General features: G+C 55.9%; 1 protein-coding gene across 2 annotated transcripts in view; it reads right to left on the bottom strand.

Annotated features, from left to right (window-relative positions):
* The window catches only part of TEX264 (testis expressed 264, ER-phagy receptor), a 45,201-nt gene extending 20,092 nt beyond the window's left edge, over positions 1-25,109 (bottom strand). The window contains exons 1-4 of one of the 2 annotated variants that reach the window (XM_075052955.1): positions 24,994-25,109; positions 23,860-23,927; positions 22,380-22,671; positions 15,555-15,776 (exon numbers count right to left, since the gene is read on the bottom strand). In XM_075052955.1, coding sequence (XP_074909056.1) covers positions 15,555-15,776; positions 22,380-22,637 — 480 coding nt within the window. In that variant the 5' untranslated portion in view covers positions 22,638-22,671; positions 23,860-23,927; positions 24,994-25,109. Of the gene's footprint in view, positions 1-15,554; positions 15,777-22,379; positions 22,672-23,859; positions 23,928-24,242; positions 24,261-24,993 lie in introns of those variants that run through there. The other variant, XM_075052956.1, reaches the window with a different exon arrangement.
* Positions 25,110-26,388: the final 1,279 nt, after the last annotated feature.

Here is a 26,388-nt window from a genome sequence, read left to right as displayed (position 1 = left end):
CCCCGCAGGCTTCCAGGAAAGCTGTCTTCAAACCCCCATGTCCGAGAGCTTGCACCTCTACCCCAAAAAGCCAGCAATCCTGCGAGGCAAAGGGCAAAGAGCCAGCAACCCTGGTGAGCCCCAGCGTGATGATGACTCCCACTGGTGAGCTCGGCTAACGAGGCCCCCAGAGCCTCAAGCCACTGCACGCCGCTGGCGGTAACGATTCGCCCAGGGAAATCCCCAGCGCAAACAAACAGCGCTTGCGGGCAGAAAGCAAAAGGCAAAAAGACGGGCAGGCTGCCTGCAATGCGGGAGGAGGTGGAAACGCAGGCAGAGGCGAGGAGTGGGTAAGGGAGGCGAACGAGCAGTACCAGACAAATTCATTAGGGACCTCAGGACAGCTCCAGACGTCCTCCAGCCAGGACACACCATTTTGGCGGCTGCACGTGCACCCACCCTGCCCAGAGCAGACGTGGGGAGGCGAGGTGGGGCTGGGTGCCTGCCTTTCCTCTGCAGCCCTCACCTCCTCCTCCACGGCCCACCAGGGAGCCTGGCACAGGGTGCCAGGGGGCTCATTACCTTGGTCTGGAGAGACGAGCGTCTGCCAAGCACGCTGCCGTGGTGCGCTGGAGCATGCGGGGAAGCAATGGCTGGCGGTGCCAGTGGGGACACAAGCCGAGTGCCTCCAAAGCCAGGCTCCTCTGCAGGCAACGGAGGCAGTAGGGGAGAGGAGCAGCTGCTTTCAGTGACCTTTGCAGTCTGGCAACTGCTCCTCCACCAGCACAGGATTGTGAGTTTGACTACGCAGATCAATCAGGAGATGAAATCAAAGCGAGTTAGGCAAGGATGGAGCCCAGCCTGACTCTGCTCTTCCGCTATCCTACGGCTTTCCAGGTCCCGTACGCTCCCAGAGGTGCTGCATGAGCCAGGAAAGCTCCAGATACACACTTTGCCGCTCAGCTTTCCACGTCTTTCCTTGCTGGGGAGCCACCTCCCCATCTGCACCACTGCTCTGCTCTCCCAGGTACCCCAAACCATGCGCAGCCCTGCATAACGTCATCGATGGCAGCACATCAGCCAACATCGCAGCCACCAGAGCTGCCCTGGATCCTCACCAGTGCCCCGAGACCCAGAGCACATCCCTCCTCTTCCCAGCACCGTGATGCCCTCCCTCAAGTTCTGGGTACCTGGAGGATAGGGAGGAGTTCAGGGAAGCACCTCTGGCCCCATCCACCCTTCCCCAAGCAGCTGCAGCTTGTCATGGGCAGGAGGCAGACTCTGCCCTGCACCATTGCAGCCCCATCCCAGGAAGGCTGCTGGTCTAGGCTAGCAAGAGAGGAGGGGTTTGGATACTGGGCCCGGGCCCCACGGCAGAGCATAAAGCCAGAGCTGAGCCAATGCTTCGCGTCCCATAGTAGCTCCTGCTGGGAGACACAGCTTTGCAGGGTAACTGGTGGGAGATGGAGGCAGGTGAGGGCTTCTCAGGGAGGCAGGAACTGAGCCAGGGAGGGACAAGTGAACGTGGCATCTAGAGATGCATGTGAAAGAGGAGGAGGAGGATGCAAGAACAGAGAGGAGCTGATGGCTGCGCTCATCCGCTGTGAGCCCACAGCATCAGGCAGCTCCTGCAGCCATAGCAGCCGCTTCCGCTTCGCTCATCTCCTGAACCACTTGGCAGACAAGTATCAGAGCAAGTCTTTCTCCGACACTGACCTCTTGATAAGCTTTTGCCAACTCACGGTCTGGTTACTGTACCGCTGGGCGGACGTTACCCCAAGCTGTGAATCCACACAGCATGAAAAGAAGAGCAGCTGGCCACAGCAGATGATAGATATCTACCTTTCTGCATGTCAAGGAGCTGCCATCAGCTCCTGGCAGAAATAAAACCCAGAGGAGCAGCTGAAAGTAACTGGCCATCCAGTGGCAGGGAGAAAACGCCGGTGTCCACAGTGGGAACGAGGCCACGGTTTCCTTCCCTCCAGCCTTCCCGAGGTGCCCTACAACCCCACAGAATGGGAACAGAGCCCATCAGCAAATGCACGAAGCCAGCAAACAGCTGCAGACAGACCCTCTCTGTGAACAGCCACAGCGTATCCTCTTCATCCCCACAGGCCCAGGACACCCCGTCAGGTTTCATCTAAAAGGCAACAGCCCCCAGTGCTGCGCTGGGACAGGGACTCCCAGACCAACCACTCTCCCAGCTGCCTTAAAGGTCTGACCTTGACCTTCAAGCAGCACTTTTGCCTTAGGATCCATGCCACAGAGCTGCGAAGATAAGGGAAATGGACATTGTAACAGCTTTAAATATACCAGGAGATATTCTGGTTGGTGGTGTGTGGAAGGGGGAGACAGAAGCAGAAGTTTCCAGGGGTCCTGCAATGCAAGCATGTGCCCATCCACAAGTTATCACTGTGATAAGCAGCCAGAATCAGGGATGCAGAATGGTTACTAACCTGCTCTCCCTGCTGCACTCTGCTCCATCACCCCCCTTCATCCCTGCGGGCTTGTTATAATTCCTCACATTAGCAGAAGATGAACAGGTAAAACCATCCATCTGTGAAGCAAGCACCCAGCGGTCATCGTACAAGCCACCAAAAAAAAAAAAAATCACCCCAATTACTCCATAGTGCCAGAAACTCCCAGGCATCATTCTGCTCCCTCAGACCCTTTGAAATGTAAAGCTGCACAGTTCGGTGTCATTTAATTTGGAGCTCAGCCTCAGACCGACAGAGCCTCACTGAGCTTTAGGAGGAATGCAGCCATACAAAATGTAGACATGCAAAATCCAGGTGTCAGTGGCCTGGAAGACAAGCACACTCCAAGCCCCACCAGTGACTCCATTTCGCGGCCCTGGTGTCTCTGTTTTGCTGTCCTGGTGCCAGAGGAGGCTGGCTGCGAGTTCCTGCCCTCTCCATGCTGGCTCAGGACTCCCATCTCTCTTGGAGCAGCTGGCAGCCAGCACCCCTTGGATGCTGCCGTGGTGCAAGCTGGAGTGGAGCTCAGAGTCTCTGCTGCAGCTGGGCTGCTCTCACAATCCTGAAAGCCTCCGAAAGCCTTCCTCAGCTCCCTCTCTGCACACAGGCCAGGACATCCATATTTTGAAACCCCCCTGAGAGGTACACTTTGGAGAAAGCAGACACAGTGGCCACAGGAATCTGATCCCGTCCCAAAAGCTGTACCTAGGCTCTGCTCCAAGTCAGCACAGAAACCTCTTTCTAGTTTCTCTCTGCTACCCAGAAGGAGAGGTGACTCTCCACCTCATCTCCTCTCTTAGGCAGGTTTGTTCCTCTCCTCCATGCTGGAGGCACATCCTTTTTTGCATTACAGCCCCAGCCCTCCTACCAGCCATGGCAGGGCAGAGGCACCCTACCTAAGGGAGAACATATCTCCAACAAACCCATCAGAAATGCATCTGCTCAAGCCAGGCATGAGCCTCCACCTCCCCATGCTCACCAGAGCACTGAGGAGCCCAGGAAAGGCAAATGTTGGGTGGGCTGGGGACAAAGAAATGGGATGCTACCTTGGCACACCCAGAGGCACTGGTCCATCAGGTGCTGATCCGTTCTTGAGGGTAACAGGTCCCTTTGGTCTCTTACCAATGCCAGATACCACAGAAGAGATCCTAAGACAAGTCAGCTCAAGGGTGACAGCGGACAAGCATTGACTCATCCCTGAGCCTGTCTCCAGGGACCTGCTACCTCCTCTGCCTGCTGTGGTCTGACAGCATGGGAACAAATGCCTTTTCTCATTCCTGTGCGATTGGGAGAAGAGGAGAGGTGCCAGGTGCCTACCCACCCAGCCCGCTGGCCACAAAGGCAAAGAGGTTCACCATGGCTTGCTGCTCGCCCAGGATGGAGCAGGGGAAGCAGCCCAGGAAGCCTGGACATTCTCGCCAGGCTGCAGACCTCCATCAGCTGCCTTGGGGCAGTTCTAACCTGGAGTCATCCCTGCCAGCTCCAGGCACAAGTGCTGGAGTTACAAACTGCCAACGTTTCTGTCAAAGGCTCTGATTTTTCCTGGTTTGGCTGAAGTAGAGAAGCTGGAACAAGTTGCCACATGCTGGAAAAGAAATGGGACAAAAGGAATTCTGGAGCTGAGGGGTCCCAGGCACTCTCCAAAAGCCCGCAAGCCAAGAATTAAGCACAGCTCGACCTTCCTCTCTCAAGTTGCTCACAGACCAGGCTGCAAGCTGCTCTGGAGCCCTGCAACAGCAGAGGCAGCTGGAGACCACAAAGATGAACCCAGTCCTGGCAAATCTGGAGCAGTTCAAGAAGGCCAGGATTTGGCAGCATGATTTTCCAGACAACCAGAGTTCAGCATCAGGGGTTTGCTCCTCAAGGCAGGACAGGATGTACTGGTTGTACATAGGTCTGCACCGAACCATTGCACCTCTCCATACCCTGCACCCGCTCCACAAAGGCTGCGAGTCCCTACGGGTGTGGGGAGAGCAACGGCCACCAGGCAACAGCATAAACAGAGGAAAACACACACACTGAGCCCGTGAAAGCCTTCCCAAGATGTGAGCAGCTCCACAGACCACTGCGTCTGCTGCAGTCACGAGGACTGGCAGCTCAGGACACCTCCAGCCTGCTGCCTCCGCCCAAGGCCACCAGCACACAGCAGCATCAACTCTAACAGCATCCGAAGGGCAACAGCTGCTGCAGGCAGGCAGAGAGGACAGAGAGGGTTATATGTACATTATACATATACATATATATATATATATGTATACGAGGCCCCACCTGGAGTACTGTGTTCAGCTCCGGGGCCCCCAAGATAAGAAGGACATGGACCTGTTGGAGTAAGGCCAGAGGAAGGCCATGAAGATGGCCAGAGGGGGCTGGAGCACCTCTCCTACAAAGACAGGCTGAGAGTTGGGGTTGTTCAGCCTGGAGAAGAGAAGGCTCTAGGGAGACCTTATAGAGGCCTTCCAGTCCCTAAAGGGGCCTACAAGAAAGCCGGAGAGGGACTTTTTACAAGGGCATGTAGTGATAGGACAAGGGTTAATGGCTTTAATCTGAAAGAGGGTAGATTTAGATTAGATGTAAAGAAGTAGTTCTTTACTGTGAGGGTGGTGAGACACTGGAACAGGCTGCCTAGAGCAGCTGTGGCTGCCCCATCCCTGGCAGTGTTCAAGGCCAGGTTGGATGGGGCTTTGAGCAACCTGGTCTAGTGGAAGGTGTCCCTGCCCATGGCAGGGGGCTTGGAACTAGGTGATCTCTGAAGGTCCCTTCCAACCCAAACCATTCTATGATTCCATGATACATATAGCCCTGTCGAAAGAAAAGACCCTTAGGGACTTTCAGTGTGACCCTCTGCTTCAGAACAAACAGCTGGGCTCAGCCGCCTCGCCGGTGCTCCAGCCACCAATGCAGCCCTAAAGCCAGCGTCTCGCCTACGGCACATAAGCTTTCAGCACGGGAAGGAGCAAGAACCGATTTTGTTCTTTCATCCCTGTGATCTGATCACCACCCAACCTCGCGACTCATCCATCCATATTTTAACTCAGCGCAGAAGAGAAATGTTTTCATTCTCCTGCCCTCCCCGAAGCGGGGCCTTTCCTACCATTTTATACCCAACTAGAATTGAAAATGTGCAAGTTAGTCATAGCACAATGGTCCCTTTTCTGAAGGTAAAAATGCCACTGTTTTCAAATGTATTATCTCCCTGCTCCACAGGTTTCAAAGTGGGAGCTTCACAGCCAGGGAAACTGGGCCAACAGCATTTGCTGGAAAAGAGCACTATTTCTAAGAAGCTGTTTCGCATTTGATCAGGTTCATTTTGCTGTTTCTCAAGCCTGGCACAGCTGGCAAGGTGTGGCTCAGAGGGCTAAGGGGAAGAACCAGCCCAGAAACAACTCATTAGGACCCTGCTAAAATAACTGCAGAGAGGCAGATCAATCTCATCCTTGAGTTAATTGACTAGCTGGCAAGGAGGGAAGACCCCAAGTTTTGGGACGGTGTCACTGCTTGAGAGAGCTGGACCTGTCTCCAATGCCTGACAAAGAAAACCTTTTGAGCCAACTGCATCCTCTGGGATTCTCTATAAATACATCTGGGGAAAGCACACGTACAGATTGAGTCGATAAAGAGATCTGACAGAAAAGCACTGTAGTATTTTACTCTCCCTCCTTGCTCAAGGCAAACCATTTCAGTTCTTTGTCTCCCTTGGACAGCCGTATGAAATATCCCCAGCTTCCTCCATGATCATTAATCCTTGCTGCAAAGGCGAGAGGGGAACAAATTTTTGTGTCTGAGCAGCTTCATCTCTGTGACAATTTTGCAAGGCTGGGTAAGTCGTTATGAGACTGCGAGCCTCAGCTTTCCAAAGTGGCAGCTGGGAGAGCGAGGTGGCTTCTCTTTCCCTCTCGGGATGAAAATGCCCCCTGGCAGGACCATCGGCTGACAGGCAGCACTGGGCCAGTCTTTCGGCTGTCAGGCCATCAGAGATGCCTGCACGGTTTGGCATGCATGGGAAGGCAGGCGCTTGAAGTTTGTTCTCCTTCCAGAAGCTGCCTTTGGAAATGCTCCTGGAAAAGGAGCTGGGATGGTAATAGGATCAAAATGCTGGATGTCACAGGAAGCACCCACAGTGGCAGAGACACAGGGTGAGCCGCCAGCTGGAACAACCTCCCCAGGATGCTGTGGAGTCCCCATCGCCAGAGGCTTTCAAGATGCAATCGGCTGCTAGATAACCTCATCCAGGCTCCCTTTCACATGAAAGGTTGGACCAGACAATCTTTCCAGCTCCCTTCCAACCTGGGTTGTTCTCATTCTGTGATCAATTAGAACTGGGAAGGCCACAGTGGCCAGGGCCGTGCGTCCCACACCAGCCGCTTCCCCTGGACCAGGGCTCCTCTGCCTGCTGCTGGAGCAGATGGTTGCATGGAGTCAACAAAAAGTTGGGGAAAAAAGCAGGTGATTTCACAGGAGACAAGCTGCAGAGGCAGGGAAGGAGCCTTTGTAATTACTGAAGCTCAAAGCTGGTCAGAAAACCTCTTTTCTGCTTAAAGCAGTGATGCCACCAGAGCTGCGGTTTACACCTGCCCCTGTGCAACCCAACAGCAGAGCCGAAACGGAAGCGGCACGCTTGTGCTTGCAAGAGGAAAGGTATGGTGCCGGCATGCGCCGGGCAGCCAGCACACATGCCAACCAGTGCACACTGGTGTGCCTGGCTCAAGTTGGCCATGCCGGCTCTGTCAGGGCAGTGCCCAGCACTGAACACGAAGCACAACCAGCACTAAGTCACCGCTTGCCCGCCCGCCGGCAAGGACCAAGGAAAAACTGACAGCAGATGAATAGTGGCCTGGGGCTGCCAAATTCCTCTGGAGAAGTGGGAAACTGGGGATGCCTGCTGCGAGTGGCAGGAGACGTGACGCAGAGCCCTGGATCCCCATATGTTCCATTAGCGGCGCAGGAGGAGCACATTTCCCTGCAGACACAGGTTAAACGGACCCGCTCCGCTGCACAAGCTGATCCTGAGCTGGGTCCAAAGGTCACGATGGCGTTAAACAACATTGCCCACCAAAAACCCCTTCCACCTGGCTCAGCTCCCAGCCTGACCTTGTGGGCCTCCTGCCCTCCCCTGCCCGATCCCCAGCACAATGCTGAAGATGAGGTCACTTCCACTGACAGGACTGAAACTTCTTCGGAGGGTTTTGTCGCTAAAAATATTTAATAAATAAAAGTCGCCGCAAATGCGCGAACTGATGTGATTTGACATGCAGCTGGGGGTTGCCAACTAGCAGCGAGCGGGCGGCCTCGCTGGAGCGAGACCGCTGAAAACCAGCTGTCAGTGCAGGTCAGCGGGAGATGAATGTGCCCGCGAAGGTGCCAAGCCTGTGCAGAGACACCTCGGGGTCCCTCTCTGGTTCCTGTGGTTGCATGTCACCTTCTGGAGAGGCTCGGGCTGGAGTATCACGGTGCCCACCCCTTGCCTGCTCCTCCTGCCCAGCCCAAGATCAAGGGCTTCACTGGCTCCCGGTAGAGAGCACACAGCAGCCAAGGGTGTCCAACACTGCTGGCCAAGCTACTCCAGCACTCATCCTCAACATCAACCAGGCTGGTGGGGAGCCAAGGATGGGTAGGGAGAGACTTGTAGCTTGCCGAGGCACCCATCCTTAAACTGTCTTATCCTAAAATAAGATAAGGCCAAACTCTCGTCTACTTACATCACCTCTTTTACTGGCAGCAGAAACAGGATGCATAAAGCCTAGTTGAGAGGAGGGACCGTGACATATACCACCACACTCCGCAGTGCCCACCAGCCCCCAGGCAACCAGGAACACTCACCCAAAGCCATCTCTGACATTGCCCTCTTCTGCTCTCCCTTCTTCTTTTCCTGTGGCCACGAGCAGCAGTAAAAGACCTCAGCAGCATGTGGCAGGTTGGATCCGACATGCCCCATGCCTCGGTTTCCCTGGCTGCAGGGAGATGCTGCAAGCATCAGGCTGTGCTCCACTGCCCTTTGCGGGAGCAGACGGCAAACACCCAACACATCCCCAAGCCCAAGGGGGTTCCTAAAGGAGAAGGCAATCTCAATCCATGATGTAGCACTCAAAAATATGAGTGACAGGCAACAAAATCAACACCGTTGAGGGCTTCCTTGGTCATAGGATAAACCAAGCCAGAGCAGCATTTGAGTTGGGTTTTGTTTCTAAGAGGGGAAAATAAGTAGGATGCATCTTGTTTCTCCCCCCTCATTTCCAAACTCTTTTGCTGGCTGGCTATCACCAGCAGGGCAAAACCAGAGAGGTGGCTTGTCATCAATCCCCCAATCTGAGTCAGACCATAATGCTGAGGTCAAAAAAACCAACAAAAGTGAAAAAAATCTAGAAAGGAAAAAACTCTCACCCTCCACCAGGAGTGAGCCTGCACCGTCCACCCTGAGCATCCACACCTCCCCAGGGTTTCCCATCATCAGCCACCTCCCCACCCCAACCAAGTACCACCCACTGGAGATATTACCAGTCTGTGGATACACCCACACCAGCGGTTTCTCAGGGACAACTGATGGGGACGGCCTCAACCTGCCGCTGCTGCAGCCCCTAGGTACACAACCGGTGGACACCGGGTGCTAGCAAGGTCTGTCTGCAGTGCACAAGCCACGCGTGACCCAACATACAGCCCGGCTTGGGACCCATGCAGACACATGCATGGGCTCCCAAAACACTTCCCCCAGAGTCTGTATCCTTACTTGAAGGCCCTGCCAGCCCAGGGCCCAGCAGCCTGTCATGCTGTCAGGTCTGGTCTCATCTCTGCCATCAATACAAGTTAGACACGTCAAATCCTCTGTGACTCTCAAGGGCTTTTTTTTCCCCCCTCGTTTTTATTTGATGCGTGAGGATCGCTTAACAGCAGCATCAGATAACCTCCTGTCTTCCTGAGAACTCTACAGACCTATATTCAAGTGTGTGTGGTCTTAAACTGAAGGTCATCCCACCTAGCCAGGCGGCCGAGGCACCACCTCTCTCCCCAGCACCCCAAACCTCTCTGAGGGCATCTGCAAACCAATCCCCATGGTCACCTTGGGGCACAGGAAAAGGGAAGGAGGAGGATGGAGAGCTCCATCTCCCAGAAAGCCACAGGCAGGGTGACCTGCTGATGCGACGAGGGGGGTCATCTGGATGAGTCCTTCCAGGCCTGCATGATGAGACACTGAAGGCACCAAAGTCCCAGGCTGGTGGTGATAAGTTCTGGATGAAGGTATCCTGCTCCTCATCCTCCCTGGGGAGATGAATATACAACGTTGAGTGGCCTTGGGTCAGTAAGGGCTCCACCTTGGGCAGTGGTCTTCAGCCCACGGTCCCAGAGCTCACAGGAGACCAAAGGAGTTCACAGGGGCAAGCAAAGCTATGGTTGAGGAACAGCATCAGCAGAGAGGGCTGGGCATCTGTAGTACTTCCTAGACACCCAGAGGAAAACCTCAGGTGGGAGCTGATCAGCTGGAGCTGCCACTGCGATTGGGTCTCACACATGCAGACTGCAGCCTGGACTGCTCACACATGGCAAGCTGGTATTTAAAAAGGCTTCATTCACAGAGCCCAAAATAAATAAACTAAATCAGCCAGGAAAAAGAATTCAAGTGGAAAAACATCCCAATAATTGAGCCCTCTTTGCAAATGTTTTACCAGCTGCCAACCCCCGACCCCAGCTCCCCAACACAGCCAAGCAAAATGATCACTCCATGGTTTTGCCTTTAAAACACAAACCGTCTGGGATGGGAGCATAGCTACACAGACTTTCATTTATAACAAGTGTGAGAAAAACGTCAACAGATCTGAGCAAAGCCAGCAGCCGTGGCAGTGTGGTCCAGGGAGCAGGAGAGGAAAGATGGGGTGCAGCCATACTCACAAGGGCGCTGGGCACCAGGAGTCAGCTGCCGTAAAGGACCATGTTTACATTCTTAGTCCTCTACAGACAGAAAGCCGTTCACATTAAGAAGCCATTCAGGGCTCTGGGTAGGGGAGGATAGTCTGAAGGATGGCACAGATCCTGGACACATCAGCCAGGGGAAACCTCGGTGGCACCACCAAGAAGGAACGAGCATTCAGCAAGTATTTCTGCAACGGATTTAGGGCAAAGCCAGACAATATAGGCAGAGGGTGTGGGTGAAATGTTTGCTCTTCCATGGGAAGATATAACACACAGCTCACAGCTCTAGATAACATATATTTAAAACATGGTAAAGTCCCGGCTGACAAACTCTCCACATGTCAAAGGGTGGTCTCTGGCCAGCTGGAGATGCTAGGAAGTCCTAGGAGAGACAGCAGTCTGTACCTGCCAATACTCAAATGGGTAAATAGCTATCTCAGGCAAGCGCAGGCTGGTCAGGCAAAGACTGAGCCAAGGCAAAATAAACTGATCGCTGTAACCGGACCAGATCACCAGGAAGCAAAGGAGACCAGCATAATTAATGCCAACCAACACCCATTTACAGCTACCAGATCCTGTTGGCAAATGTGATTTATTTTTGTGTGGATTGTGGGCTTGACTGATAAATGAACCAGCACCTGTGCCATTAATTTGAACTCAGAGGATGTAGGACTTGGTACCACTTCCCATTTTTAATCAAGAAACTACAACTCCATCAAAGGACAGCAGCACATGTTTGAAGTCACTGTTAGCTGGCTCAGAACAAACACATGACCAGGGGGTCCACGGCAAGGGACAAAATCTCCAGAGATCTGTGCACCTCAGCAATAAGACCATCGCTGAAATAAAGCATCCATTTGTGCTAATGACAAGTCAGAGAACTTTCTAAGCTGAAAACAGGTCAAAAAAAAAAAAGGTTCAAGAAAAGACACAGGAATTAAGATTGGAAAATATGCCAGTGGAAGACTTTACAACCTCTGTGTATTTAGCTTATCAAAGAGAGAGGCAAGAGGTGACCGCATCCTAAAGTGCCATAGCTGACAAGGGGAGCAAAGCTTGCTCCAAGCTAGTGGCCAAAGAAATAACATGTTTCCCTGGCTGTAAATGGGAGCAAGCCATGTCTTTCTAGCAGTTTATGGAGCACTATACCTCAGCTTCCCATAGATGGGGGGCCGAGGTGTGGAGGAGCGTGGCAGCCCGTGCCAGGCAGGAGCCAACATGATAGCCTCCCAAATCCTTCCTGGCATCACAGAGCCCATGCTGGCCGCTGCTGCTCGAGATATGCACTGTAAAGCAGTGATTCACAAGCCCATGGAGGTGGGGAACATCCTAATACAGAACTCGGAGGAAGAGAAAAAGCTGGGGGTTTTGCTGAAAGTTGGAGTATGCCTTTTCAAGACCAGCTAAAGAGATTAAACCCCAGTTTTCTAAGTTAGGCAGAGTCAGAGTTTGGAACCAACCAGCCCGTGCTTTGGTTCAGAGCAGGGTGCAAGGCAGCCAGGATGATGCTGGCATTGCTCTCCTTCTTCATCCCTCCACTTGCACATCCTCCTTGACTGCAGAGAGCACAAAACTGACCCAAAACCCCACAGAAAAAGGCCAGGTTGAGCCAGTCACTTCTAGGGTTGCAGTGGGAGACACCTGCCAGCTCCGCCTCAGATGCGATTAGCCACCTCTCCAGCTGCCAGAGGAGCCCGGGGGTTCAGAAATCCAAGCCCACCCACCTGGCAGTGCCCACTAGATGCTAGCACAGATGCAGAGAGATGCAGGCATACACAGCCCACCATGGAGAGCTTGTTACACCCAAGCCAGCATAAATGCTTCTTGAAATGGTGGGAGGTTACAGGGGAATAACCCGCTCCCAGAGCTGTGAGAAAGGATCCCCACCAGGGAAGAGCTTTGCAGGAGCTCTCCTTTGCATCCAGGAGTTGGGACTGCCAGGTCTGACCAGTAGCTGTGCCGTGGGGCAGGAGCGTATGCCCGGGGAAAGCGGGACATACCTGCCTGGCAGCAGGGAGGAGCATCAGCAGGAGCTATTAGGGAAGAAATGCTTTCAAGGGACACTAAATAACCCCAGTCTATGCCTTAAATAAGCCGCGCTCAGAGCAACGAGCCAGCATACTCTCCTGAGTTTCTTCAAAGGCGATTCTAGCCAGTAAGTTGCTGCTGCTGCCAGGCTGCCATCCCAGGGGACCGATGTTCTCTTACCTGCAGGGGATGGCTGCAGCCATTTCCCCACAGTTCCCAAAAGCTATGCCTGCACCCAAAGAGTCACGGAAATGCCAGCTCCTGAGCCCCATAAGACCCAGGGGGGCAAGGAGGCACACTGCAAGGGCAGCCTGACCACAGTGCCTCCTGCTCAGTGCTAGCCCATCTCCCTTCCATCCCTATCAAAAGAGACTCTACCAACCTATTTATTTTTTTTTAATTATTGTTATAAATTTTATTTTTAATCTTCCCTGTCCTTCCAAAGCAGCAGCAGACTGGGACACACAAAGCCCAGACTGCTGAAAGCCAGCACCACTGCACCTGCACTGCTCAGGACACCTGAGCCCAGGCATCCCCAGTAACTTCAGCACGGCACCAGCACGTCCAGAGGGAGCCATGCTCCCTCTCCACAGCCACCAGCCTTCGGCCTCAGGGGCCTGACATCCCCAACAGTCAGCCTCAGGGGATGCCGTGGGAAGGGCGCTGGAGGGCCACCCACAGTGGGGCTTCCTCCAGCTCTGCCCCAGAATTCCCCACCACCTCTCACAGTCCTGCTCCCTCAGTTGGTCCCCAAACCCTCAGCTACTTCACCCCACACGTTCCCTCCAGTCCCCTTCTCCTCCTATTCGCTTTCCCTATTTTTCAGCACCTCCAAAGCTTTCTCCACGCTTCTTCCCCACCTTCCACCCCTCTCCCTGCCTCCTCCACCTCCCTCTCCATCCCCTGCTCTCCCTCACCTCCTTCCTATGACTAGATAGCCATGCCATCCTCCCTCCACTTCAGCTAATTCCCTCTCTCCATGGGAGCCACTGTTTCATCTCTGCCACTGAGCCCCCTTTCATGCATCCTGGCTTTTGCCATCCCACCCCCTTCCTCCCTGCGGCCGCCAGGACGGCAGCAGGGGTCCCGCACGCTCGGCAGGCCTGACCCCCGGCTCTCATTAACAGCACCCTTCTCAAAGAAGGCGCAGCGTGAAATAAATAAATAAAGCAAATCTCTGTCTCGCTGCTGTGTCGGGTTGCTTAAGGGAGCCAGGCGCCGGGGGTGGGATGAAGGATGCTATTTGGAGAAGCTGTCTCCATGGCAACCCCCATTCCCACCACCAAGCGGGCACAGGTCACCTGTTTCCATGAAAGTTTCCCCCTCTCCCTCCTGGTCCCTCCACCCCGGGAATTGCCGGCACAGCCCCAGGGGCACACACGGTCCAGCCTGTGGGAGAAGCATCGGGGATGCAGAAGCGGCAGGGAAGCTGCTACCAACGGCCTCCGAGGTCCCCCATGCCACGTCAGAAAAGGCCAGGGCATCCCCACGGTGCAGCACGCAGGGACCAGCAGCACCCACTCCCCTCTGCCCCAAGGCAACCCTGTCGTCTCCCTGCCTGTGTCCCCACAGTTGGTCTAACACGAGTGGGGGGCCACACTCTGCTGCAGGACTTGGGGATGGACGCAGGCACGCGCCCTGACACAGGTGCTGTTGGGACTGGGGCAGAGATCAAAATGTGTCCCCTCCCTCCACAGGCAGCCCTGGGTGCTGCGTTCCCATACAGTTTCAGTTATTTATTTTAATTGAAATCGGCCGCTCCCATTAAATGCTGCCAGGTGCTCCCAGAACAACCCATGGTTCCCTTTTTAGCTCTAACAACTCCATCTCTCATGCGACAGATGCGCTTGCCGGGACCTTTACCCAAGTAAGGCAGCGTCAGCCCCGCGTCGCCGAGCATTCCCGCAGCCAACCTGATGCTCCCAACCGTGCCAGCCCCCTCCCTGCATGCCCACGCGTCCGCCGCAGGGCTGGCAGCAGTGCCCAATACCCCCCGCACCAAAACAGCCGGCAGAGCTCCAGGAAGAGACATAGAGAGGATGGAGTGAGAAAAGGAGAATGGGGAACTGGTTCTGCACTCCACCAGCTCTCCAGCACAGGGGGGGGCACGAGCAGCGGCGGTCTCACCCACTGCCGGCATTAACACACCTTCTGCCAGTACCAGCAGTCAGCTCCCTAAGGCCGTGGCGGACAAGAGGGTCAGCAAAGAGCCCCTGACTGAGGTTCTGGGGTTGGCACCCGGGCAGCCATCCTGCAGCACAGCGCAGGCTGGAGGGATTTGCATGGTTCCCCCACGGGGCTGGGAGTTTCGCCAGGAAAAGCAAGTTTATAAATAGTGCATTTCAACACGAACAAACGAAAGCGGCAGAACTCGACAGTCAGATAAGCCAGGGGCTGAGCGCTGGCCCCTCCCCAGCATCCTCCCCCACCAGGAAGGACGGTCCCTTCCCTCCATTGCCCAGCTGGCCGGGACCATCCTCGCTCTCCAGAAAGCCTGGATCTGGAGCTGCCTGTGTCAGATGCGCTGCTTGGGAAACACCCTTGCTGCAGCTGGTCTGGCAGCCAGAGCAAGCATCAAAAAGACCAGAAGCAGGGGGGATAGCCACCTGCTCCGCTTGGGGGCAAGGGCGAACACAGCCCGCAGCAGCCAGCTGCCCAGCCAGGGCCAAGGGTCACAAATTTCAATGTATTGCTTGAAACCAAGTCTTCATAAGCCCACAGGCCAGAAAGTTTTTAACTTCTCCTCCCACCCCTGCAGAAGACAGCTGCCCCACTGGCGAGGCTGGCACTTGAAACAGAAGTTTCACGGCACGATGCATTACACCGAAGGGGCACATACCTGCCAGATCCTAACAACAAGCAAGACACTCAAGGGGAAAACCAGCTTTTATCTCTGCGTTAAGGAGAAGAGTAGCGAGCCGTCAGATGAGAACTTGCTTCTCGTAAACAAAAAACAGCAGAAAAGACACCCCTGCGCCTGTGGAGTGAATAAGAGGACATCCCTGCTGGGGAACTACCTGCCAGACTGCAAAAGGAGGAGATCTTGATGATAGTGCCCAAGGGAAGACATCAAGAGATGACACATCAGAGCAGCCCCATCAGCTGTCAGCAAGAGAAGCCTCTGACAGTCCACCGAACACATGCAACGCTCTTCATGCCACACTTGCTTACCTTGATGTAGGTGTCAAGGGCTGGGTGGACACGGTTGACTGCTAGATGGATGGACAACGGCGTAGTGAATGGGAAGGTTGCCATGACCACGTGGCTGGGAGCAGGGAAGGAGAAGATCTTGAAGCCATACTTTTGGAACCGCTTGATCTGCTCTTCCGACGGCTTTGCGTCTCCCTCGCTCAGGATTCGGCCTATGGCGAAGCGGCACTTCTCCGGAGGCACCTGATTGAGGGGGACAGACAGACAGCATCAGAAGAAGAGAGAGGCTTAAGACTGGCCAAAACCTCAACCTGCTGAGCATGGAGGCAGGAGACCACCATGAACCAGGGTAAATGCAACAGTCCAGCATGATCAGGCACACCAAACCAGGGGGCTGCTCCTAACCAAGACTGATCCAGGCCCAAACTGTCCATGCTCCTCACAGCCTAAGCTCACCACCCAGTGGGGAAGGTACTGCTCCCCTCCTTGGAGGACAGAGGGACTTGCGGCAGAAAAGAACTAAACCCCAGCAGGCTGCTCACCCAAACCCGCCCCGGGCGACAGCCACTGCAGAAAGTGTCTTTCCTGACCCCCCCATCACAGACCCTGCTGTTGAGACATGCTCACCACCGTCCGCAACTGCAGGACATCCCTGCGATTCTGGGGGGGGCTAAAAAGACATGTGACCACAACCTGCCCAGCTTACCTCTATCCCACCCCCAAGGAGGTCACCCTGCAGGGCCATGGGCGCACCAACAACCTCCTGAGAACACGACCCACCAGCACAGGCCACTGGCACTAAGCCAGAGAGAAATCTAGACACTGCTGGGTCCCTCCTAAGCGGGCACGCTCAGTCCAGCACAGTTTTCGAGTGGGAAAACTGAGGCATGTAAGACTTGCATGCAGGCACCAAGCTGTTTGTAGCAACATGAAGAGAAAAACATCCCCTTCCATCCTGGATCCCAACACCACACAAAACATAAAACATGCTCTCTTTCCAGATTTGGGGATGTCTCCCATTAAGACAGGAGGCTGCAGGGCTCTCAGCCCAGCAAGGGGGTGCTCAGGGCTCTGTTCCCAGCACAGTGACAGCCCACAGGACTCCAGCTATCTCCACACCAAAGCCAAACCAGGCCATAGCTTTCATTTCTGTTTTTTAACAAAATCCCACCACTCAAGTTCACATTTACCCATGGCACTAGGCAGGAACATGGCAGGGGGCAGGAGGGCCCAGGAACTGCCCCCCAATACCGCCCAAGGACACAATGTGCCTTCCTACTGCTGAGGTAAGAGCCCAGCTCCCTCCTTTAACTCCAGCCTTTGTCCCCAGAAGAGCTGCTGTTTTTTCCATCCCCAAAGAGATGTTCAGAGAAGGAGCCAGCAGGCAGAGACAGGGCTCCTTCCTCCCAGGCACACTACCTAAAAAAGGAATGCAGGAAGAACAAGGGGTACACGGGGCACCAGGGAAGGGGACACCATCTAAGTGTTAGTGCTTCCCTGCCACCTGCTCTCCAGCCTGCTGGATAACGAGACGATGTGGCAGCCAGCAACCAGGAGCAGCAGATGCACAAGTCTGGCCACCTTCTGCCAACCTCCTCTGGTGAGGCCTGGAGAACCAAAGTCTCCAAACTCCCACCACACAAGGCAGCAAAACTCACCAGGACCTGCCAGGACGCCTGACAGCAGCAGCAAGACAGACAGACACCCTGCAGACGCTGGCATCACAAAGCTGTCGCGGGATGATGGGAGGCAGAGAGAGGGTGCAGGCAAGGCCAGCGTGTTACCACCTCCCACCCCCATGTGCCCACCAAGGGGATCTCCGCTCTGTACTCCCCAACCTCATCCCTAACTTTGCCTGTGCTAAAGCTCAGCAACGTCTCCTCCTGCAGCATAACCACCCCACACCGCACTCCTTGCCCCCCCCTTTCCATTAAACACCTTTTAATGTTGCACGGCAGGACCATCCCGGAGGGGAAACACAAGCAAATGTAAATAGGAAGGAAGAAAACAGACTGTCAAAAACAGCAGCAGCAGCCATGAGGCTGGGGACTGGCGTGCCTGATGGCTCACTCTTGCCCTCCTGTGCTGCATGAGGGAGCTGCAGACAGGGCTGTGCCGAGCATCACTGCTTTGGGGCAGGGAAGCAGAGGCAGATCCACCCCAAAGACAGCAAGAGGCAGCAGTAAAAGGCATCCATGGGGAAAGGCCCAGATGAATCAAGGAGATAAGGGAAATCTAGATAAAATTCCTTTAAACACAAAATCTCCATTTACATCCTCAGCAAAAACAGTTCACCCCCAGCCCCAGAGCAACTGATGGAAGGACGTGAGCTGCTGGAGTGGGCAGCACCACTCAGGCCAGGCATGTTTGCTTCCTCCCTTCTCCTTTTAACTTTCTTTTTTGTAGCATGCAGCCCGGCAGGCACTTTCTCAAGGACAGCAGCAAGGCAGATTTGCCTCCTCCCCTGCCTGGCAAAGCCTGTCTCAAAGAAGGGAAGGAAATACTTTGGTTAAAACCAGCCTTTCCCTAACAAATTAATCATTTCGGGGTGGCCAGGTGCTGATCAAGCCTCTGCTCCCTCAAGTGCCCTGACAGAGAAGTTTTACAAATGATTAGTTAATCTATTTGTCTACAGCTTTGCCTATGGGAATAAAACCCATTCCTGCATTCAGAAAGCATTTTGGCCTCATCCATCCAACACTTGGACGCCGACTGAGCACGCAAACATGTGGACTGCAGGCAAAAGGCCCTAGCACGTGCCTACAGCTAAATGTGAGCAGAAGCACTTGGCTAGAGCTGAGCACAAACCCGCCTGCCACATCCAGTCCTTGCTGAGGAGTTATTTTTGTTCATTCCTGCCAGAGGTGGGAGAAGGAGGGAGAAGTCCTCTGGGCTGCTAAATATTAAATAAAAAGGGAAAAGAAAAAAAAAGTGCAAATTAATATTAATCTTGTCCATTAAAACACATAAAACATTGCTGGCAGTAATTCGGCAGCACTCAGGGAGCATCCTTGTGTGAATGCCGGAGAGCCAGGAGCCAGCAGGGAGCCCCGGGGACACCGGTGACGAAGGCTGCCTTGAGGCCCTGTGTGACCCCGAGGCAGCCCACATGCCACAGGGCTCTCCCCGGCCCCGCTCCCAGCTGAGAGCCGGCACATGGCCATTGCTCTCCAGCTCTGGCATCCCCATCCACTCTCCTAGCAAGAGCCTCCTTTGGCCACGAGTCCGCCAGCACAGCAAATGCCACACTGGCACGTGCCGGTCATCAGCCTTTTCCTGCCACAGCACCAGGGGCATCAAAACCCTCAGGAGCCGGTGGCCAAGAACTAGGATCGAGGTGGCTGTCTGGCCAGAGCCGCTGGCACTCAGCCAGGGACCCTGTGGGACACAGCAGGCAGCAAGCATGTTCTGCTGCCTGATGACAAAAGGTCTATTTTTGGTGACAAGTCAACATCCGCAGTGGGTGGCCAGCTCCAGGCGGATCAGCCTCTGCCAGAAGGTGCTTGACCGAGGTCAGGAGAGCATTGAGAAGGAGAAGGAAGAGGAGGAGATCATCTCTTCCTCGCAGACAAAAGGCAGCCTGGGTGACCGATCCCACCCCACTGGGCCTCCAGGAACGAGGAGCCAGCAGCACACACCATCTCCCATGCCATCACAGCTACAGCAGGTACAAGCACCAGGGGCACCCCATGGGATGCCGGGTGCTCAGCACCTGAGCCAGCACACCAGGCACAAGTGTTGCAGTCCCCCACTAAGCAACCCACCCAAAACTGGCCCCTTCTTCACCTGCCTGGAGGCAAGGCAGCCCTCTGCCCATCTTGACCAAGGACATCCTCACTCCCAGCACCCTGCCTGGCCTGGCCTGCTCATCGGTGAGACGCAGATCTCTGTGGGAACCAATTCAGGAGCCACAGATCAGCCCGTGGAAGGTCCCACCAGCATCCCAGCTGCTCTGGCAGACCAAGGTCTGACAACGTGCTCATGTGTGTCAGGCGAGAGGAGGGTCCTGCCACCATGCAGAGCCCCAGGCACCACAGCTATGTCCTGCACGGCCCCGCTGTGTCCCAGCCACCACAGCGTCGATGGAGGCAGGAGGCTCAGGTCAATGTCACTTGCCCAATGTCATGAGCAAAGGCAGCCCTTCCAGAGAAGGGCAAGGTCTGTGGGGCTGCCTGCCAAGCCTTTGGGGGCAGGTTAGGCTCCCATCACAAAAGCCAACCACAATGGCCTCCAGAGCTTGGGATGCCTGGTCGCAGAGATGGCTTTGTTGGTCCCCGAGAGCTTCCAGCACCCTCCAGGTTCACTCCACACCCATGCAGTGCCCAGAGCCTTTGCTGTGCCCATCCTGAGCACCACCTGTCCAGCACGCTCCAAGAGGGAGGCAAGTCACCTGCCCAGCACCACCACCAGGATCTCCCAGCCTGACCCACAGGCCTGGGGCCACACAGCTTCCAAAACATCTAGAGACCCACACAAATCCACTACCATCCTTTGCGAAGGCCCCACCGCATCCTGCCCCGTGCGAGGAGCTCCCCTCAGCTCACACACCAGCTGAAGGCACTTGTGACCCACGCCAGATCAGTAGCCAGTCCACAGGCAAGCGAGTAGAAAACCTTCAGCAGGGGGTGGAAAAAAGGTCTCCAGACCAGTAGCATGCTCCAGTCCGGACTGGGCACCAGCTGGGCCACCAGGCAGAGGTCCCAGTGTGCCTTGACCACAGCAGGCCAAGAGCTGTCTCCACCAGCTGAGGCCTGAATCCAGAGAAACCTCCCCCAGTCACCAAGACAGGCCTCCTTGGCCACCAGATGCCATTCAGCCATGCTGGCAGAGAAGGTCTTCCCTCCCAAAAAACCTGACTGCAAAAGGAGAAATAGCTGGCTTCCAAAACCCCGGATGGCCGCCAGAGACAAGTTCTGCACTTGCCTGCACAAGCCCCACTGCCTGCTCCAGCCATAGGCTGAGGGCAGAGATGCGACAGAGGCAGGGAGAAGAAAGAGACAGGACCAGGAAGAGGAGGCAGCTTCATCCTGCATGGACAGCCCAACTTTCCAGGGTCATGTAGGAGCTGCTCCTTCCCAGCCTCACCTAGTGCTGCCAGGGAAATCGCTCCCCGTGCCAGCCGTGGCAGGAGTCACCACAAATATCCTTATCAGTATCTGTGGGCCTCAGCAGTACAAGCTTTCACTAGCCCACACTTTGGCAAACAGAGAGGTAAGGCACAGTGCCCAAGCAGAAGGTCTGCAGGGCAACCACAGGCATGTCTACATCATGTCCCTGGAGCAGGGCAGCACCAAGCGCAGATGCTGAGCCCTTCTGTCAGCATCGACTGCCCTGCTCTGCCCCCAGAGATGCCGGGGAAGAAGCAGCAGCGCTAGGGTTCTCAACTCCAGACGAGGACCTTGACACAAGGATAAGGGCACAAATCAGTGGCAGGGGAATTGGCCACTCTGACCATGTGGGCTCTAGCACACCAGGCACTCCCCATGGCTCCCATCCCTCACCTTCTCCAAACATGACACTTGCGGAAAAAAGTGTCCAAGGACGTCTAGCTGAACTCTGCCTCTGCCCATCTCATCGGAGGGAGGGGGAAGTCCTCTTCGCCACCCTCCTTCCCAGGCCAGGAAGAGGCACTGTAGTGTCTCTTCTCTGCCTCCCATGATGCAAAAGCAAAAACTGGAAGGTAAAGATAAGTCAGCTCGTCACAAAGACAGAAGGTGGCTGAGCACACCAGGCTCCACTGAGCACAGTCAAGCTCAGTGCTTCCTCACCTCCGATATCTTCCTGTCACAGTCCACTCAGCACTACGTTTTCATGGACAAGTTCCCTCTAAGCAGGTCCAAGCCCTGGGAGCACCATCTTGCAAGCAATGAAATAGGGTTCCTAAAACAGGACCAGTCACCCTCAGAGCAGATGCACTGGGCGAGAGCTATCAGCCCACTGTGCCCCACACCAGCCCCCAGCACATGTGCCCAAGCACACATGCACAGCTGCTGGCCACTCTGCTGTCCCTCCCCCCCAACAGCATTCCTCCACGGTCACACTAGCTACTGCAGAATTACTGGGGAGCCAGGCTGTCTGCCACGGATAAATGCCCACATGCTGTTATTTGGAGACCCCAGTGCTACCTAGCATCAGCAGCCAGGCTCCTCATTCCCCAGCAAGTTCTGATGCACTTCTGTTTGCTCCTCGTCCTGGACTGTACCCACTGGAATACTTAGCTTTGGCTGGCAGCCATCAGGCAGTGCACTTTCTGCTCACCTCTCAGCCTGAAGAGCATCATGGAGTAACTGTTTCATCAGCCAGGAGCCCTCAGCACGCATCACCTGAGGTTTCAGTAGAAACTCTCAGGGGATGAAAGGACTACAGGGAAGCTCAGAAACTCATGAGAGCACTAGAAATGAGAGAAGGAGTATGGATGAGGACAGAGCAAGCTGAAGAGATGATCTGCTTTCAACCACAGAGCTGCAAGTTCAGAAGGAGCCTTGGCTGCACTTCCTGCAGCCAGGGGATGTGCCAAGGAATGCCTCACCTTGTGGTCATGAACATTGGCCTCTGCTCCACAACCAGATCCATTATCCTGCTGATAACTTGTTCAGCAGGAGCTACCAGGAGATAGCAAGCTTTGCTCACCCAATGCCTTCCAATTAGGGTTATCCAAGAAACCATCTGCTTTCAGCTCCCTTTCCCCACAGAGCATCCTCTGCTGATCTGGGAGACCTTGTGAACCCCAGTGCTCATCTACAGCGGATGAGCTGCAAGTGCCTGAAATACAGCCAGGGAGCATCCCGAGCCAGGAACCTGGGTGCTGACCTCAAGAGTTTGCCGGCCCCACCAGGCACACCTTACCGTGTGAGGGTTATCGTAGTAGACGCCAATGGAGCACAGCTTTGAAGAGATGCTGCAGCCATCCGTGAAGAGCTGCCCGGATTCACCATACGCGCCTACCCTGAACTTGTAGGCCAGTGTGATGTTGCCAACAGGCGGGGAGCCAGCACTCACAACCACCTCCGTGAAGAGCCCCGAGTAGACAACGAAACCAAAGACGGTCAGCAGCAGCAGCACGACCAGCGCGGCAATCAGCCCAAGGAGCACCCAGTCGGACATGACGGACACTTGGTGCTCCACGCCTCCTGATGCACTAGCAGCAAGAGGAGAGAAGAAAAAGGAGGGGAGTTAAGCTAGCACTTGGACAAGCAATTGCCCTATAAAGCTATTTATTTGCAGCAAAACACACCCACTTCCAATCCCTCTTATGCGCGAAGCTTAAAGACAGCAGAAAGCCCTCAGAAACCTCCTGTATATTAGTCCCACATTGCATCAGCCTGTTCCGATTGGTCACCAGGTACAAATTATACTGCTTCAGGGCCTCTTGGGAGTGAGATGGTTATGGAGGGGGGACGGAGAGGCACTGTCCCCATTTCCCCAGAACCAGCCACACTGCTCATGTCCAGCCTTGCACCCAGGAGAAACAGAAAGCCACCCCGGGAGCCCACATCACCTAGCAGATCAACAGATACACAGCTCTGGGCTAAGGATCAGGGGACCATAATAAAATAATTTATCATTTATAGATACCAGATGCAACATTGTGACCAAGGCAGCTCCTTTGTCAAAAAGTCTAGAAGCCCAGGCCTTTAACGACCCAAATGAGGACTATGCCAGTTCAGAGCTGAGCGCTGCATCCAGATCCAAGCACCCAGAGAGGCTCAGAGGAAGCTGAAGACCCAGCTAGAAAAAACATCCCCAACATGCTCAGGTGCAATGAATTACCGGTATTCCTTTTAGATGGCTTTTTTTTTTAAACTAAAAGAGCTTTTATAACCCCAGCCAAGGCTTCCTGTTTCGTTTGGTGTCTTTTCTCTCTCGTGCTGACTGCAGGATGCAGCAGCCTGGCAAACGCCTCCTGCTCATTTTCACCCACCAAGAGCAACCGCTCTGGGGAGTTGCAACCCAAAGCATTGCAGGAGAGTTGTTTGTGTTTTATTCTCCCTTGAAACACAGCTCTGGTCACAAGGACTGGTTGCGACGCTCCCCTGGGACTTTCACAGGAGCTAGGTTTGAAAGCGAAGGTTGAAGTAAACAATTCACCTTTACCTCTGTGTTATAAACACACTTTGTCCAAACAGTTGTTCATGGCAGCTGCTGCTTGCACAGCTTTACGGCAAGAGAAAAACCACATCCTGGTAGGAACTGTGGGAGGCTCTGCTCTGCTTGACCCCAGTGAGCACGGGTACAGCTAAACCAAGCCTTGCAGAGCTGGCACCACCAGCCACGCTTTTGGTGCCGCAGCAGTGCCAGGCCGGGCACCATCTCACGCCATACTCACCTGAAAAACCAGCTCAGCCTAGAAACGGTTCACGACATCTGATCCACAGGAGCGTGGGATCCGCGGCGCTGTGGCAGGAAAAAATAAATGTCATTGCTTCCTTTCAAACTCACAAGGCCAAAAGCAAAACAGTCACAGCAGAGCACCCAAAAGGTGCCTCGGCGCTGCTCCCCAGAGGATGGGGCGTCCTAAGGGGTGCCTTCTCCTGCAGGACCCCCCGGGCCCGAGATTTCTTCCCAAAACTCTGCGGCTGAATGCAGGGGCACCAAGAAACACGGAAATTGGAAAGGAAGGGCGAAGGAGGACGACGTCCTGCAGCCGCCTCTGCTGGCATCTCCCACCCTGGGCCGTCCCCCGGCTCCCCCGGGACACCTGAGCCGCACCCGGTGCTGCTCCCGGGTGACCTCGCCTCGGAACGCTCCGGGACCGATAGCCTGGCCGGAGCTATGCGTCCGTCCCGGTTCCCAGCAGCGCCTCGCCTCCTCCCTATAACCAAGGCAGATTTATTACTTCACATCACGGTTTGGGTGATTCTCCGTGAGCTGCCAGTCCAACACCCAGCCCGAGGGGCCTGAAGACTGCCGGACCCAGAGGAGAAGAGGGTATTTTTGGCGATTCTTCCCGGTTCCCGTGGCTCGTTCCCCGCCGGCGGCAGGCACGGGCGGTTTCCCACCTGCCCTCCTCACGGGCAGCGGGAGCGGAGCTCGCCCGGTCCCTGCCCGGCCAGGAGGCCGTGCCCCCCCCACCCCCCGCCCCCGGTGCCCACGCCCGGACGGAGGGGAGGGTTCGACCCCAGGGGTCCCAACAAGCGCCCGCGGCGGGCGGCACCGGGCCGGCCTGCCAGGAGGCGCAGCTCTCGGCCCCGCCTGGCTGCGGGCAGCCGGCAGGCAGCGCCCTCAGCACCGGCACGGCCCGCAAACCCCCGACACCGGAACGGGGAGGGACCCGCCGAGCCGCCGCCCGGCCGGCGCCCACCCCCCCCGGCTCCATGCAGGCCGCGGCCTGAGGGGAACCGGAGCGGAGCGGAGCGGCGCCGGCCCGCCCGGCCCCGCCGTCCACTCCCCTACCTCCCGCAGAGACACCCCCCCGCCCCGGTGACGGCCGGAGGGACCGAGCGCCCCCTGCTCTCCTCACCCGGGGCTCGCCGGTGACGGCCGGGCCGGAGCGATCCCGGCCCCTCAGCTCGCCCCGCCCCGCTCGCGCGGGGCCGCCGGGCCCGCCCCGGCTCCGGCAGGCGGCGGCTGCGCGCGGGGGGGGGGGCGGTGCCAGGAGAGGGGCGGGGCCGGCGGGGCGGGGCCGGGCGGGGCGGCTGGGCCGGGCCGTTGGCGGAGGGGGCGGGGCTTCCGACCGAGGGCGGGGCCGGGGAGCCGCTCGCCCCCGCGGAGGAGCAGCTCGCCCCCGGGCCGCGGCGGTACGGCCGGCTCGCCTCTGGCAGCCCGCTGTGGCTCCCAGATACCGCTGGACGTCAAGGATAAACAGCGGCGGAGTGTCCTCCGGCTTCCCCCGTGCTAGGGCTGCGGCAGCTCGGCACGCGTCCCAGCCGAATGACCCCTGAGCTTCAGCCGGAGGCTGGGGTGAACGGGCTCCTTCCCTCAGGCGCTGGACCGGCAGGTGCCACGGTGCTAGAAGAGGCCCCGGCCGTGCGTCATGGCCCTGACCGCCAGGCCTGGCCGCTCGGGGCGGTGGGCAGAGCTGCTCTTCAGCGCTGGGGCCCTTCGCACCAAACCCAGAGAGGGTTTTGAGCAGCCGCTGGCGGGTTCCTGCAGGCCTGGCCCTGGGGCTCTTGCAACCTGGCAGAAACAGCTTGGCTTCTGCCCGTGTTGGGGCTTTCCCGCTGCCCAGCTGGAAGGAGAACCAGCCAGATACCTTGGCAGACACGGACAGCACTAGCCAACGAGGGGGAGCGCCAGGAGAGTTAAGAAAGAGTTAGACGTTTGTTTCATTCAAGGGTTTTGGGGCTTTGGCCAGACATTCTCGGATTGTTTGTCCTTACTTCAGCACCGTGCAGGCGTGGGGCATTCCCCACCAGCAGCCAGGAGGGTGTCCGCTTTCTTTTCCATCAGCTGGGCTTTATCACCCAGAGGGAAACCGCGTTAACTAGTTGCTAAAGACACACAAAGCTTCAGCCAGCACAGGAGCTGGTCAGGAGCACCATCATCTCGCACACCCCTCACCGCCCCAAGCAAAGATGTGCTTGGACGACTTGGGTCCCAAGGCAGCTTCGCAGCCTGCTCCCACCTCATGATCCATTTGGCAGCAGGCCCTGGCCCTGTCCTGCGGCTCCCCCGCGGAGCATGTGGCATCATGGAGCACCGGTGCTCAGTCTGCAGCCTTTGCTGCTTCTCAGACAACTCCTCAGGTCCCTGTTTCTTTTCAAGGAATGGGACCAAGCACAGTACCTGAGAGGAGCGAGCAGTCTTCCCCGCCTCCTGCTCCCTCTTCGAGAGAGACATAGTAGAAGAGACATAATTCCCATCCTCCTTTTCTTTCCCCTGTAGGAAAACAACCTTCACGCCTCTCTTTACACCA

The sequence above is a fragment of the Buteo buteo genome, chromosome 21 (assembly GCF_964188355.1).
Source record: "Buteo buteo chromosome 21, bButBut1.hap1.1, whole genome shotgun sequence".
Lineage (NCBI taxonomy): Eukaryota > Metazoa > Chordata > Aves > Accipitriformes > Accipitridae > Buteo > Buteo buteo.
This window is presented reverse-complemented; position numbering and strand designations above follow the sequence as displayed.